This window comes from Trachypithecus francoisi, unplaced genomic scaffold (genome assembly GCF_009764315.1).
Source record: "Trachypithecus francoisi isolate TF-2019V2 unplaced genomic scaffold, Tfra_2.0 Lachesis_group4, whole genome shotgun sequence".
NCBI lineage: Eukaryota > Metazoa > Chordata > Mammalia > Primates > Cercopithecidae > Trachypithecus > Trachypithecus francoisi.
The window spans coordinates 129,601,733-129,616,660 of record NW_022681469.1 but is presented as its reverse complement, the minus strand read 5'-3'; the positions used below and the strand labels follow the sequence as shown (position 1 = coordinate 129,616,660).

At 47.4% G+C, this 14,928-nt stretch overlaps 1 protein-coding gene across 1 annotated transcript in view; it reads left to right on the top strand.

Moving 5' to 3' along the window:
* Positions 1 to 7,543: 7,543 nt before the first annotated feature.
* Positions 7,544 to 14,928, top strand: part of TBX20 (T-box transcription factor 20) — a 54,743-nt gene continuing 47,358 nt past the window's right edge. Inside the window, exons 1-3 of the mRNA XM_033193536.1 lie at positions 7,544 to 8,192; positions 11,519 to 11,771; positions 12,871 to 13,035. Coding sequence (XP_033049427.1) covers positions 8,066 to 8,192; positions 11,519 to 11,771; positions 12,871 to 13,035 — 545 coding nt within the window. The 5' untranslated portion in view covers positions 7,544 to 8,065. The remainder of the gene's footprint in view (positions 8,193 to 11,518; positions 11,772 to 12,870; positions 13,036 to 14,928) is intronic.

Sequence of the window (14,928 nt, the reverse complement as noted above, 5' to 3'; positions counted from 1 at the left end):
ACCTCCCGCCATCGCATCCACCTAACCGGAGCAGCCTGCACCGAGCGCTTGGCCAGCACCTGGCACCATAGAAGACGCGCTTCACATCCCTCCACCGAGCAATCGGCGCAGCCTTTGGGAGAGCCCCAGGCCATGGTCACACCCTCCCTCTTCACAACTAGGGAAATTAAGGCTCCGGGCAGCTCAGATAGCCTAGGATCACATAGCTCGCAAAAGACAGAGCTGGCTTCGAACCCTAACAGTTTGCCTACAAAATTTGGGGGTAACGCGGGAGGCCATGGGTGCTGCGGGGAGGGGCTCACTGACCTGAGCGCAGGCCAAGAGAAAGCACAGACCGGCCCTGAGCGATGCGCGATCCCCCGACCACCTTCTCCCCTGCCCCGCGACAGTCTGTTGCACCAGAGGAACCTGCAGAATACTAGGTAATTATCATAAGAAAAGAAAAAAGAACATTACAAAGGCCGCCCGGGCCCGTTGTACACGTGCGGCAGGGAAAGACCTTTACTTGGCCCGCCGCCTTCTTCCGCTTTGCTCCCCGGGAAAGCGAAGGCTGAACTTGGGGGTCACAGCTGCCTGTGTTCTTCTAAAGTCCAGGGTCCCTATGAGCCGACAACAAAGAAATGCACGTGTTTCTGGGCTCTGGGGCTGCTAATATTATTTACAAACTCACCAAGAAAATTCAGTCCTCTCCTGCGAACAGCTTCTTCTAGAACAGAAATCTGACCAAGTTAGTACTAGAAACCGAAAATAAGATTACTCGAGGTTAAGATAGAACTGGAGGTGAAGATTGAGGAGCGAACAGGCTTGGGTCACACAGACCAGGATCGCTTCCTGCTCCACCCTGAAACTGTCTCTCTGTGTGCCCTTTTAAGCAAGTGAGTTCCTTAGCCGTCTGAGCTTCATTTTCTGCAACTTAAAAACGCACACAATAATGCTACCCGACTTATATTATTATCAGCATTATATATTTCATGGAAAGCCTCTAGTGCAGTTTCTGGCACATGCTAAGCGTGGCTCAATGCTCTCTATAATGCACTGAAAAGCTGGCATCAGGACTTGAAACGCACGCAGACATCCTCAAAGTACATGAGTTAAAGAAGGAAAATCCAGTCGTGAGGCCTGTTGTGGGCCTCCAGCAGTTCTAGCCAGGACATTCACAGAAAACAGCCCCACTCTCTGTGCATCTGCATAAAGCTGCTCTTCTACTTAGTGGCACACGGTTTTTTTCCCCCACTGCAGAGCTTCTGAGACCAACTTACAGACCCCAGAGAAGGCTGCTTCTCAAACTCCTTGAGTGCAGGGTTGACATTGTGGCTCTGGAACACACCTCCTTGATAAGATCGAATTTATATCATCCCTAAATCGAAAAGGAAGCTTTCTCCAGTTCCAGGGTTGGTGTCTGTGAAGTCCTTTGCCCTTACACGGGACATTGTTTCATTTAATCTTCACAACAAACTCTTTGATGTAAGGACATATGACTGTCAGCAAACATATTTTACAGATGTAAAAACAGAGGCAGCATAGCCTGGTGCTAGACCCCAACATCTTCCTCCACAAAGATTTTTATTAAAGTTGTTTATTTCCATTAAGCCATTACACCTCATACAGTCTAAGAGTTCTTCAGCAAAATGTTGAGGGAAATGTATGTTTGCCATATGGACACTTTTTTTATACATCTCCCAGCTGGGTTTTGAACTCTTAAGAGGCATGGATTATATGCAAATTGTCCAGCTCTGTCCCCACTCCCAATGAGCCAGTGCCTGATGAATGAATGCCAACAAATGTGAATTCTTTAGGTCTGTTCGTATTTTCCTCAAGTCTTCATCACAATTTCTAGTTCTTGTATTTGTTTATATGTTTATTATCAGTGTTTCCTACCAGACTGTGAGTTGCACAATGGAGGAATTTTAGGGTCCAGATCTCTAGTCTATTCTATTCCCAGAGCCTAGCACAGTACCCAGCTCAGAGTAGGTGCTGTGCAATGCTGGATGACTGAACAAATCCTCTGCATTCGTTATCTTTTATTACACGCATACATCTTTGTTTCCTTGCTTAAGACATGTTTCAAGTCGTCTGGAGCACGTCGACATTTGGGAATAGGCATCCAAGTGCTTACAGGACGAATTTTGCCACTGTTGGAAGTAAGATGAGGTTCAATCAACTGCTTCTGGAATGACTTACTGTGGGAGCTAGCAGCAGAGACCTTGCGGGGCGGCTTCCTGCCTGTGTCGTCCCCACCTTGATCTCTCAAACCTCCTTACAAAAACAGCTGACTCTGGCTCCCGAAAAGCGAAGGTGAGAGGTGAGTACAGAATGTGTGCAGATGCTCTAGCAGGCACCAGAGGGGACAGTGCACAGTTGCTGGTGGAAGGCTGGATCATTTTCCCAAGTGAAGCGATTTCAAACTGAAACTCTCACTTAGTTTGTTTTTAAACGCCGGAGGAACTGCATCTCAGGATGCGCCCTCGGGCCCCCTGTTTGGCTGCAGCGTGCGCCATCCACGCAGGCCCCACGCGTCCGCCCGGGCAGGCCAGGGCACCCAGCCAACAAGGCCTTCATCTCGAAGCAGGAAACGTGTCCCTTGTCCGCTTTTCTCCCCCTCGTGGGGTTCCAGGTTAATAGTCCCGTGTGCGATGTAACGGTAGGAACGACGCTTTCGAAGCCACAGATCTGCATTGGAAGCCCCGTTCTACTGCTTATGACCTGTGTAATTTCGATGAAATTCTTAACCTTCCTGACAGTCCAGGACCGGGGTGAGAACCCACAATTTAGATGCCAACACTCAGTTGTCAAGAAAATAATATTTTAATGCAGTAATTCTGAAAGTCAAAATTCATACAAAAATCATGATGTGCAAAATAAATAGTATACATCAGCAGCTGGGCCCCTGGAAAGGCGGCGATGGCCCAAGAGGAAGGTTGCAGAAGGAAGGTGGGAGCACGCGTGGCGGAGGAGAAGGAGGGGAAGGAGGGGAAGGAGGAGAAAGGAGGGTGCAGGGGTGTGAGGACAGTAAAGCCTGGCTTCCAAGCCCACAGGATCAGAAGAGATTTTTCTTTTCTTTTTTATTTTGCAGTTCTTGATCACGCTGCAAGTTTTGCACCCAATGCTAGCGCGCTGATTCTTCCACTGCCAGGAGGCGGCCCGGGGCTCTGAGTGCCGTTCTCTGCGGTAGTGAGCTCGCGGGGGATGAACGCGGAGCGAGTGGCCCCGGGGAGGAGCGAGAGGGTCGCAGCCCCGAGGGCGGTCCTGTGAGCAGGCTGCGGGACCTGGCGCGCGGGGACCCCGGGAAGACACTAAGAGGCCTGGAGGCGCCGCGCCGTGGGACCCGGAGGAGGCCCAGAGCGGACACGTGGGGTGGCCTGGGGTCCCGCGCCGACGTAGCGGGACTGCTGAAACTACATGCGCCCTGGGCTGTCCGCCGCCCTGAGCCCGAGGCCAGGCGGGTCAACGTCACAGCACCGCCGGCTTCTGCCAGAAGGACATTTCCCCTCACCTCTCAACCACACCAGCCTTGGAGACCGGCGCGATGCGCCTTACGCCCACACAACATCCCTTTTTCGGCGCTATAGCTGGGCGCGACTGAGGTCTCGGGCGGAACGCGCGCACGCACACCGCACCCAGAAACTTCAGGGGCACTGAGGGGAACTGGCTCTTTGCTTTGCCCTTCGAGCAAGACTTGCACAGGGGCGCCTTGAGCTCTCTGGTCCGGAGGCTTCCTGGGTCGGCCTGAGGCCTGGAGGTTCCCGGCCACTTTTTGCAGCTTGGCTGCGAGGGAGCGCCTCGCCGGGACCACTTTGACTCGAGAAACTAAAACCCGCTGAGTGTGCGTCGGAAGGATCGTCGGAGGAAAGGCTCGGACCCGCCCTCCCGCCTCGCGGTGAAATCCGAGGCCGCGCCGCGCGCTCCCCATGGGGCACGGAGCCGCGCGCTGCTCTCAGCGCGCCCCGGGAACGCGCCGCAGCGGCCTTGGAGGGGCTGCTGCTCCTCTCCCCACTGTGCTTCGGAAGTCTTTCCTGTTCCGTAAACCTAATTTAGGAATCCAAAGGCACCGAAGCCCGTTACTGTCGCTTTTAAAGCGTCTACCAGAAAGAGCTGGAGGGAGGCTGCGGACGGGAATCTCTGGCCATGTTCGGGAGTAGACAGATGCCCTTGTGCTGAGAAGCGGGTCTCCCTTCTCCCCTTCTCTCCCGCCGCCAATGGTGGCTGCCAGGCTGTGCCCTCCACTTGGCACCCTGCCCCACCGTCTCGGCCCTGCTTTCGACCACGGCGCCTGCAACGGTTGGTTAGACCTGCTGGGACCGGTCCCCGCAGCTCCCAGCGAAGGGAGCTTTCGTTAGCATTCGTTAAGCGAGGGACCCTTGTCCAAAGCCGGAAACCGATTACTTCCTGGACAGGTTTGGGGGTCGACTGTCTTCTGAGTTCCGGGAGTTACAAATGAGAATTTGAAAGAGTGGTGTATATAAGGAGACATCTTCCAGTCTTCCATATAATCAAATTCCATATAACCAAACTCAGATGTATAACAAAATTTTACATTCTTAGGCTCCAAAGTTTAAACGGGATGTAAATAACAATCCAGTACCCTCCTGTGGCCCCAATGCTGTGTACATTCCAAAACTACATTATATATGAGCACCCGAGAGACATGTCTCTCCGATCGCGAATTTGCAGTTCAAAATTAAATGTGATTAAAATTCTATATTATGCTTTACTTATGTTGGGTTTATTGTGAGTGTTGTATGTTAGCCTTTTTATACACATTAGGGCATTAGTCCAAAGGAATAGCAAATTCCAGGTAGGAATGAGCTACTGGCCCTATTCTAACGCAGATGAAGAAACTGAAGCTTTGAGAGGTTTAGTAACCTACACGAAGTTTCCGGGCTAATGCGTGTGTCAAAGTTAACATTCAGACTTCAGCAGCCTCCACTGCCAGCGGTCAGCCTGAGAAGGGCCTAGAGAGATGTGTTAACGTGCTTGTTTTTTTCAACCCCCGGGTGGTTTTACCTGTTAACCCGCGCTATCAGTGGGGTTTTGAAGGGACCTCAGAACTCCCCACTCTCCGCTTTGGGAAGGCTTTGAATCATCCTTCCACAGCACCTCTCTGCCCAGAACCGGTTCCCCGTTTTATGGCATCATATTGATTTGCAAAGGCAATAAATCTAGGAAGAGGGAGAGTGTGCTCCCGATAATAATGTTGCAGCATATGTTTTACTGCCGAGGTTTCAACACCAACAAGATGCATAGCCTAGAGATCCCCAAACGGGTCACCCGGATTTGTTTAAAGTGGCCTTTTCAATACCTCTTGTTTGCCGCCTGCCTCCTAAAGATCACTCATCTTTTCTTGTATAGTGTTTTACCTGTAGTAGGATGAGCAGTCGGGGGTTCCTGCACACAGGAGACACAGAGCTGGGCTAAGGCCGCGTAGGCACTTGGAAATAAGGAGGAAACAGATTTGTGGCAATTCAGTTTTCCCCTTGCTTCGTCAAATTTTCTGAAAATGTTCCTCTCATGATATTATTCAGATACCAGTCAAAATCATTAAGGTAATTAAGAAAGGACACAGTTTTCCTCTGTATAGAAAAACGATCGCAAGTTTTTTAAAATGAAGTATAATTTTGCGGCAAGTTTTTGAAAACTAAATTCAGCTAACAAGGTTTGCCACACCCTGTTGAAGCATATATAAAGGTCTAGACTAACCATAACATCCCCCGACCTCTCCAAATCCCCACTTCTTGAGGGAAATCTTTCTTTCTGGACAAATCCTAAGCATTTGCTATAGGAAAGGAATCAGTGTGCTCCTTCCACTCAATGCAAAGAAATGTCACTTACATTGAGAAGGTGTGTCTGGGGAGAGATGGGTTGGGGTGGGGGACTTTAATAACCAAAAAAGGGTCTGGATTGGGTCTGGGTTGTCCAAAACCAGCAAAAAATTCAAGAATAGAAACGGATCCTCAGACGCATCCTGCGGCTTAATCTGAAAGCCCTCTGCTTGCCAGCCATCGTTAACTCTACTTTGGCTCTTCAGCTAACAGCCCAGCCACAGCTGCAGGGCCAGAGACTGATCAGGGTCGGGCCGGAGTGTGAGTCCTGCCCTTCGATCTGCTTTTAGCCGCTGGAGTGGACTAGGGGGAGATGGGCGCTCTGCCACGTAGGGCCCTGTTTTTCTCTCTCAAACGCACCTGGAGACCGGCTAGACAACAGCATAAATTCCTTCCAGCACCAAAGTCTATGGTTTTACGAATTTCCCCAAACATTTATAAATCGACACTTCGAACTTCTATAGTGATATCAGGATGCATTTTTTGGTCACCTTCATCCAGCACCTTGTTAAAAACTATTGATACACGATGACCAAGACAGGCTGAAATCACGACTCTTCCAGATGTCATTTCGTTCACACAAACTTTTTCGACAGCTATTTTAACTTGCCGTTTTCCCCCCACAAATTTATTTCAGGAGTAAGGGGTGATGCAGTGAAAAGTTGGGGTTTTAAAAATTATTATTATTATTATTATTATTATTAGATCCACGAAGAAGCTTCTAATAGCCAGACCAACTGACTGGAAAAGAGAACAAATATTTACATGTACAGCTTGAGTGTGTATGTCAGCCTGAGTTTACACGGCTCCAAGCGAAGCGGATTACCCTGCGAATTCAGAGAATTTGAGTTATTCAGGCTGAGCAGGGCTAACAGGACGCCCTCCAACAAGGCCGTGGGAAGTCCTGGTCACAGCCGCCTTTGTAAAACCCGAGGGGTCCGTGTCCGCTTAGTCCGGGCGCTACCATAAGGTTCGCACTCTCCCACGGCGCGGCGCGTGGTCACCGTGGGGCTCCGCGCCCTGACCTTCGCCTTCCCTTCCGCAGCCGCCCCATTTTTCAGGGTCCCTCTAGGGAAAATAGGAGCCCCAGGTTAGAGACGCACGGGTGAGCAGAAGCAACGGTTGAGAGCAGCATCCTTTGCCAAATGCCCGCAGCTCTCGCTAAGCTTATCTTTTTCAGAGCTGCATTTGCTCAGCCCCACTGTCGAGGAGATCAAATTTGGGACCATCGAATGAGAGTCCCAGCCCTGGGATCTGCCCCGAGTATGGACCTGGCCAGTTGGCGCCGGTTCAGAGGCGCCGGATTCCGCTCTACTGAGCGCTTCCCTACTTTCTTTTGGAACTTTGAGCGCAGGTAAGAAAAAGAATGGAAAAAGCAAGAACTCCCGAGGCTTCCTCTGGTCTGGTCATAGCTTCACCAACTGGGCCATGCCCGGATCTCGGGCGTTAGGCCGCGATGATGGGTCCTCTCCGGACAGCGCGCACCGCCCTCCCGCCCAGGGCTGCGAGACCAGGCGGGGGTGTCCATGGCCGCTGCGTCAGCCTAGTGGAGGCACCCTTTTCTCTGAACCTGTGCGGGGCTACGGTACAGCCGGGGCTACAGGCCACGCGGACGCCGCGCCCCAGGCGATCCCTCAGCACCCGGCCCGCGGCCCCGCCCCCGGCGGCGGAATCAGGAAGCGGTGACGTCGAAAGGCGCTGACTGGCTGCGGGCCTCCGGGATCGCCGTCGCCAGCAAGTTAAGGCGCAGGGCAGCAAGCGCCAGCCCTCAGTGTCCGTAGCTCTGCGCCGCGCTCCCTTCGCTCGCGCCCTAGCAGCCGCGCTCGGCTGGTGGCTACCTTAGCCTGAGACGTCCCGGCTGTCCCCAGCCCCCGAGGGAGGAAGGACACGGAGGGGATGCTCCAGGACCCCAGGACTTTGTGCAGTTGATGCTTGTTTTCGCCTTCGGGCTGTGCAGACTGTCGTCCTGCCGAGCGCCCCGGGGCGTGCGCACCCGCTGTAGTGCCGGGTGGGCCCTCTCCTCTCCGGCTGCCCTCGAAGTCTCTGCGGCTCTGGGGCTTTGCGGTGGGGGATAGAGGCCCGTGTGCAGCTCTGGAGAGGTTGGAGCTGACACGTCTGGAGTCCCTGGCCCCGCTGTGACTGGTCTCGGAAACTTTGCGCTGTGTTTCGGGTCTTTGTCTCCCTTGGGGAATCTGGACGGCAGTTCGGACGACCCAGTCCCTGGCCAGGACCGTGTGCTGGGGACCATGGAGTTCACGGCGTCGCCCAAGCCCCAACTCTCCTCCCGGGCCAACGCCTTCTCCATTGCTGCACTCATGTCGAGCGGCGGCTCAAAGGAGAAGGAGGCGACGGAGAACACAATCAAACCCCTGGGTAAGTTGGGCTACCCGGCTGTCCACCGAGGACTGGGGGTGCTGCGCATCCGTCTGTGCCCCTGTCCCCTGGCTGCAGGCGGCTCGCAGCAGCGTCTGATGCACAAGCCATGAGCCATACATCGCAGGTGGGAGATTTTTTTCTTTTGGGTTCAGATTTTCTTTGGAGGCTCCAGTCTGTTGAATGCTATGGGTGTGCATCTTATATCTGGGCCCGTCGGGCTCCCCAGTTTCTGGAATCCATATATCAGATTGGACATATGGTATGTGTGTATGTTTGTTGGCATAAAAACATTCAAGGAAAAATAATAATAAAACCGCTTTTAAGGCTCAACAGGAGTTACTGTGCATGTAACACCTGCTTGTGCGTTTGAAACCAAGAAGACGCTAAACGACTTCATAAGAAACCAGTTTAATTTTGGTTTTCCTCTGCCTTGAATAGACAAAACAAAGCAAGCTCTTTGACACCACTGTAAAGCAGAAAAAGCCAGTTCTCCCTGCACGAACCATTATATTCACTGAAGCTCTAGACTTATCACCAAGACATCATTTTATAACTCGTCATTTTCAGTTGAGGTTGGCAAAAACACTAACCGATAACCATTTCTCACATTCCTCTACTTTTAGTTATATTGTTTATTTAACAACCTTTACCATTTATAGAAGACACTAGGTTAGGAGTAAAGGGAGAACAGGGATTATGTTCTTCTTAACACTAGTGAATTACATGGAAGAGAACCAGCCCAAGGTAAATATTTAAAAATATCTTCACAACTGAGAGAAAAAAAAGCGTTCTCATCATTGTCTCATGGATCCTCAGGAAATAATTATTACACAGTCTGATCATCTGGTATCCCTACAAGGTGAAAATCAGATAGCAAACTTAGTTTTTCTTTTTTAACCCTCCCCAATTTTTCCTTTCTTCTCTCTGTCCTTCCCAACACTTTAACATATCACATCCAAAATAATGATAACATGAAGAAAAGGAAGTATTCGAGATCAAAAATAAGGTGCTTGGGCATAAAGAGAGAAGTAAAATTCCAGTAGCTACTTGAAACCAAGGAAAAAGAAACTAGTAGATTTCTAGAAAACAGAATGTCAAAAAAATAAAAGTAAAAAATCTGTCCTCCAAGTTTTCACTCCCTTCCCCTGGTTCTTCCCACTGACCTCCCATCTAAATAGAAACCTGCCAAAGAATGGAGACAATCAATCAAACAAACTCCAATTGTTCAGAAAACTATAACAATTTCAAAGTTATATTGTGCGACTTATCAACATTGTGTATTGCTGTTTGGGGCCCCTGAATACTTTGTGAATATCTCAGTTTGTTACATAGCAGGAAAAGAGGATTTCAGGTGAAAATTCCTGACAGAAGTGTAGACAGCAAACTGGGAAACATGCCAGCTCCAGCTGCACTGTCATTTCAACATTACTTCCTTCTCTGTTTTTCTGAGAAAAACCACCTTATATCGAAGTCTGTGACTCTTGAACTTTAAAGCCATGCCCAGCCGACAACTCCAACGCCACCCCCATGCCCACGCACACGTAGGCACTAGTCTGTAAAATGCGTATCCCTCTCCTGGCTTTTGAGATGGGCTCTGAAAGAACTCGCTGGTGTTCTTGTCCCTTACACTGGCCAGTTCAACAGAGGGGACTGCAAGCCAAGGACTCCAGCAAGAGAAACACCTAAAAGTTCTGTTAAGAGAGAATGTGAGACTTGTTGAAGCAAACTATAGAGTGGGGAGGGGGATTCCAGTGTGTCCCAGGATTGCCCATTTAAACATACAAAGTCTATTGAAAAGAACAGCTTCGGTCCGCTGAATCATTTCTATTTCATTTTCTTCCTTTCCTACTTCCCATCCTGATGCATTGGTCAGTCTGTGGCTTAGGGAGTTTGCCTCTTTCAGTTATCAGCAAAAAAAAAAAAAAATCATTAAGACTACTTAATTCTCTCCGAAGACATTATGTGAATGTGTTTCTGAAAATATTAGTAGAAAATAAGATTTTGTTATGGTATGGTTTCCTTTCTTTAATCTGAAAAGAAATCAGGATGGCAGTTAATTTGATTATTCTTAAGTTAAAACATTTTTATAGGTTTGATTATCATTGCATGAGAAATAAAAGTAAAACCATTCTGTTTCCTGTTTTCTTCATGCAAAGATATGTAGGAAATAAAACACCTTATGATCTGTGCGTGTCCCATATGCCCACACACATCATAGACATGCACATACATACATTTAGAACTGGCTTTGATTTCTTGAGGACTCAAGAGATCAACTTCACATTGCAGATTCAAGTAGTTTCTTTTTTAAGGGATGGAAGATAATTGGGACAATTACAAAAGTCTCCCTGTATTCCATCAAAGTGACTGGTGTAGTCCAAGGCCCTTATCAGCTGTGGGGGAGAATGTTTGGTTCATAGGCAGCAGTATTCCAGCCTGATGGTGGATGGCAGAGCATTCTTCTCACTTTAATACACTGCTGGCTTGGGTTTGAGGTTGTTTTCCTCACTTCTAGGGAGGAAAACACCTTTTTGGGAGACTGAAAAATTTTATACATCACCCCTCAAGTAATTCTTCTAAGCCTCTTCTGAAAATGGCCCACAGAACCTGCTCCTGTAATTTAGCAAGCTGTACGCTAGCATCTTTCATAAGATCTCGGTCTGGGAGGAATATTATAAGAATGTTCTAACTCTCGTCATAAAGCCTACAAAACTGAAAGTCAACCACAGAGGTGAAGTGACTGATTTTTGTAAACCACATTCCCCATTTTTCTTTTACCCTCCTATCCTCCTTTCCTTTTCTCTTATGGAGAGAGGGCTCCAGGAAGGAAGGGAAAGTTCCTCTCCAAGTGAGGAAGGTGCTGATCTCTTTGCTCCCTTGGTCTCCATGGAGAAAAACTTCTCCTGGTTGTCAAAGAGGCAGGACTGGCATCAGTTCCGTGAGCTACAAAGTTCAGAATTTGGGAGGGGTGACAATAGGAATATTTGCTTTGCATCCTTCATGATCACCTTTCCCTCATGATTATCACCTTTCCCTTCTTCCTCTCTTACATTTTTATTTCCCAAAGTCGGTTGCAGTACTGGTGGAGACAAGTAGTCATTCTAGAACTCACCAGTTTGGTCAGGAAACACTGGGCATGCTACTCCGTGGGAATCCCAGGTAATTTTATACAGTGATAGGTCATCCCTAGAGCCCTGCTTGGAGTTTCTGAGCTTAACTTTTCCTGAGTCAAATCCAAGTGACCATTTTGGTTATGCTGTTCTTTCCAGATCTTTCCTTGTTGAACAGTGTCAGCTGTCATTCACAATTCTCTTTGCCTCCAGAGCAATTTGTGGAGAAATCGTCCTGTGCCCAGCCCCTGGGTGAGCTGACCAGCCTGGATGCCCATGGGGAGTTTGGTGGAGGCGGTGGCAGCAGCCCATCCTCCTCCTCTCTGTGCACTGAGCCGCTGATCCCCACCACCCCCATCATCCCCAGTGAGGAAATGGCCAAAATCGCCTGCAGCCTGGAAACCAAGGAACTTTGGGACAAATTCCATGAGCTGGGCACCGAGATGATCATCACCAAGTCTGGCAGGTAGTTGGGACTTGGCGGTTGGGGGTGGAGAGTCAGGACACTCCCTGGGGAGCTGAGGGTGCTTCCAGGAACTGGATGAGAGCTGGCTGGTCATGGAGCAGAGAGACAGCTTAGCTTCCGAGCAGCTTCTTTCCACCAGCTTGCATTAAGAGCTACAGGATGTCTAGTCATTTGCGTTCCCAGGATTTGGTCATGGGAAGTTCCACCCTGGCTTTGTTGAGAAGGGCACAGGGACCAGGGAGCCACACTAAGCCTGAAGGGTGTGGTCTGCTTTCCCTGGAGCTGGAGAAGGTTCGGTGGGTGGAGGGTCGGGATCTGGAAGGAAGAGGAATTTGTGCCAGGGGTGCCTGGTGAGCTGCTGGGTGCTTCTAGATAGGTGAGTAGCTTCCCTTTTATCAGCCTCAATTTGCAAAAGCTGCCAGCTCCCATTAAAGACTGAAATTAAAACCTGGGCGGAAGAATGAAATTTGAAACGATAAAATTCCCTGTAGGAAGGAGCACTGCTCCGGGCCTCTTGGCGCCAGAGCTGGGCGGGCTTTGGCCAGGCAGGAAGCTGCAGGGCTGCAGGGAGGTTGGGATGGGGCAGAGGCCGGCAAAACTTGGTGGCTGTAGCTCTTGGGACTGCAGAAAATACCTGCAGGGTCTCTGAGAAATCCTTCCCAGAAACCTCCGCTTTTGGCTTTTGTTTTGCAAGAGCAGAGTTTTCTGGCTGGGATGCGGGTAAGTTATGTGTCTGGGCCAGCTCCAGGGACTTCTGTTCCTTGGACACTTAATGTGCTTGATCGTTAAAATGAATAGGGTTTTCCCTAATCACAGACCTTCTGGAGTTAACACATACCCCCACCTCCACCCACACCTTTTCACCTAGCAATTAACACTTGCAAAGGTGACTCTTAAAATTATCTGGGCTTGGAAGAAAACCCTGTCTCTGTATTCACTTCTCTGAGGCTGTAAACAAAACAAAAGAGGGGTTTGTTGACCAGATAGAGAGGGGAGTCAGACCCTTTCCCTTCTTCCCTTCCTCCCTTCCTCTCTTCCTAACTCAGGCCAGTTTATTAGGCAGCATAAACAGGGCCCATTCTCTGTCTCTCTCTGTCAGGAGGATGTTTCCGACCATCCGGGTATCCTTTTCGGGGGTGGATCCTGAGGCCAAGTACATAGTCCTGATGGACATCGTCCCTGTGGACAACAAGAGGTACCGCTACGCCTACCACCGATCCTCCTGGCTGGTGGCTGGCAAAGCCGACCCGCCGTTGCCAGCCAGGTTCGTGCGTCCGGATTTTTCACCGAGAAAACTGTTAACGCTTCTGTCAGAATGTTTCTGGCTTGTGTGAATTTTAAGCAAGTGTGTTTTTAAAGCAGCCGGCTCTGGCAAGAGAGCATTCCAAGCCTGGACACTCCAGGATTGACTACACAAAATATGGGCTAGGCTCTGAGAAAGGTAGTTTGTGCATAGAGAAAACACTGTCTTTACGTTTATGTTTCGTTAGGCAGCAATTCATTTCAAAGTTTTTCTTAAATTTCAGTTAGCAATGTGGACCCATTTTGTATAAATATAAATATAAATATAGACATCCTCTCTAATTGCTGCTTAAAACCAGAGTGAATAAACCTACTGATGAAATGGTTGTCCTAAAATTCTTTTTAAGAGTGTATGTTAGTAAAATCGTTGCTTATAGTAAGTATTTGTTAATCATATAGTTATAACTGCGTATAATAAACACCATTTAGGTAAAATTCAGTTGTTTTTGACCAATAAAGATTCAGAGATTTTTAAGTAAAAAAAAAAAAAAAAAGCTAAGTTTTATTTTCTCCCTTTATAATTTTAGTGGATGAATGTAATTCAATAACAGGTTCTTTTACATGAAACATTCCTCAGTTAACTTATTAAGGATCATGCATATTTACTCTTGTGAAATTCATTGCTAATACAGTTTTTCCAGGAGTACCATCCTTAAAAAAGCACATGCAAACCTTTACTGTTATTGTTTTAACCAAATGAGCATTCTAACAGGAAAACATACACTTGCTTATAGGAAGAATAATAGATGAAGTTACAGGAATGTAACTGCCTACTTTAATACAAAACAAAACATATTAACTGACTTTATGTTTGGGATTTTAAAACCCAGCCTCATAACTTTTCTTTAATGACTAATTTTTGTTGTTTATGTTTAATGCGTAATTTTTGTTTAATGAGTAACTTTTTGTGATTGATTGAAAGTTCATATCAGAGCTAAGAATTTATTTAAAGGTACAGATTAGGGAGCTGTTAAATTACGGCTGGTACTTTGTGTCTGGTCTGGAGTCACAGTCAAGACAGAGAATCAACAGACAATTACACATATGGTTCAGATAGAATATTCAGCTTAATTAGTAGTTTATTGTATTATTGAGCTTATCGTATGCTAAGTGCACTAGAAAAGAGATTAAAAGCAATCTCTTAGAGTTTTCCATTCTCGGAAGAGACTAGAAAGGGCGTCTTCCCAGCCCTTTCAAATCAGTATATTAAATAACTGTCAAGACTAAGAAAATCTAAAAAACAATTGCTGCTGTTTTTTTTTTTTTTAGTTGAGCAAGATTCACCAGTTTATAATAGATATTAAAATTAATAAAATTAATGTTCTCTTCTATTTACTATTAAGTAGTTTACTATTTTTCTTGAGCTTCCTTCCAAACTTTTCAATATCATTTTAAACCAGAGAGAGTATTTTAGCAGATTCCTAACCATTTTCTACAAGCAAACCCTCCTTTTTTTTTGTCCTCCAGTCTTTCCTCTAAGAAGTTAATCACTCTTATTAAACATACATTTTCTTCCTATCTGAAGGTATGGGGAGCTGATGCAGGCCAGCAGGACTTTGGAAATATGACATGCCCTGTTTATGTTACTAATCTGTTCTGGTTGGAGAAGAAAAGTGTGTACCAATACACTATCTTAACTGAAGCATGTTTAAGCTATTGCTGGAATTTTAATTCCCTGGGGGACTTGAGAGGAGGGGCTTCCTGTATATTTTTTTCATTCATCCTAGTTCAGCTTTTTAAGATTGATATTAAATAAAAATGTTTAGCTTGTGGGATAAAAATATTATAGATAATTAAGCAACTATTTATTATTATTAAAATAAATAGTTTGCTATTTATCTATCTCCATAAGAGA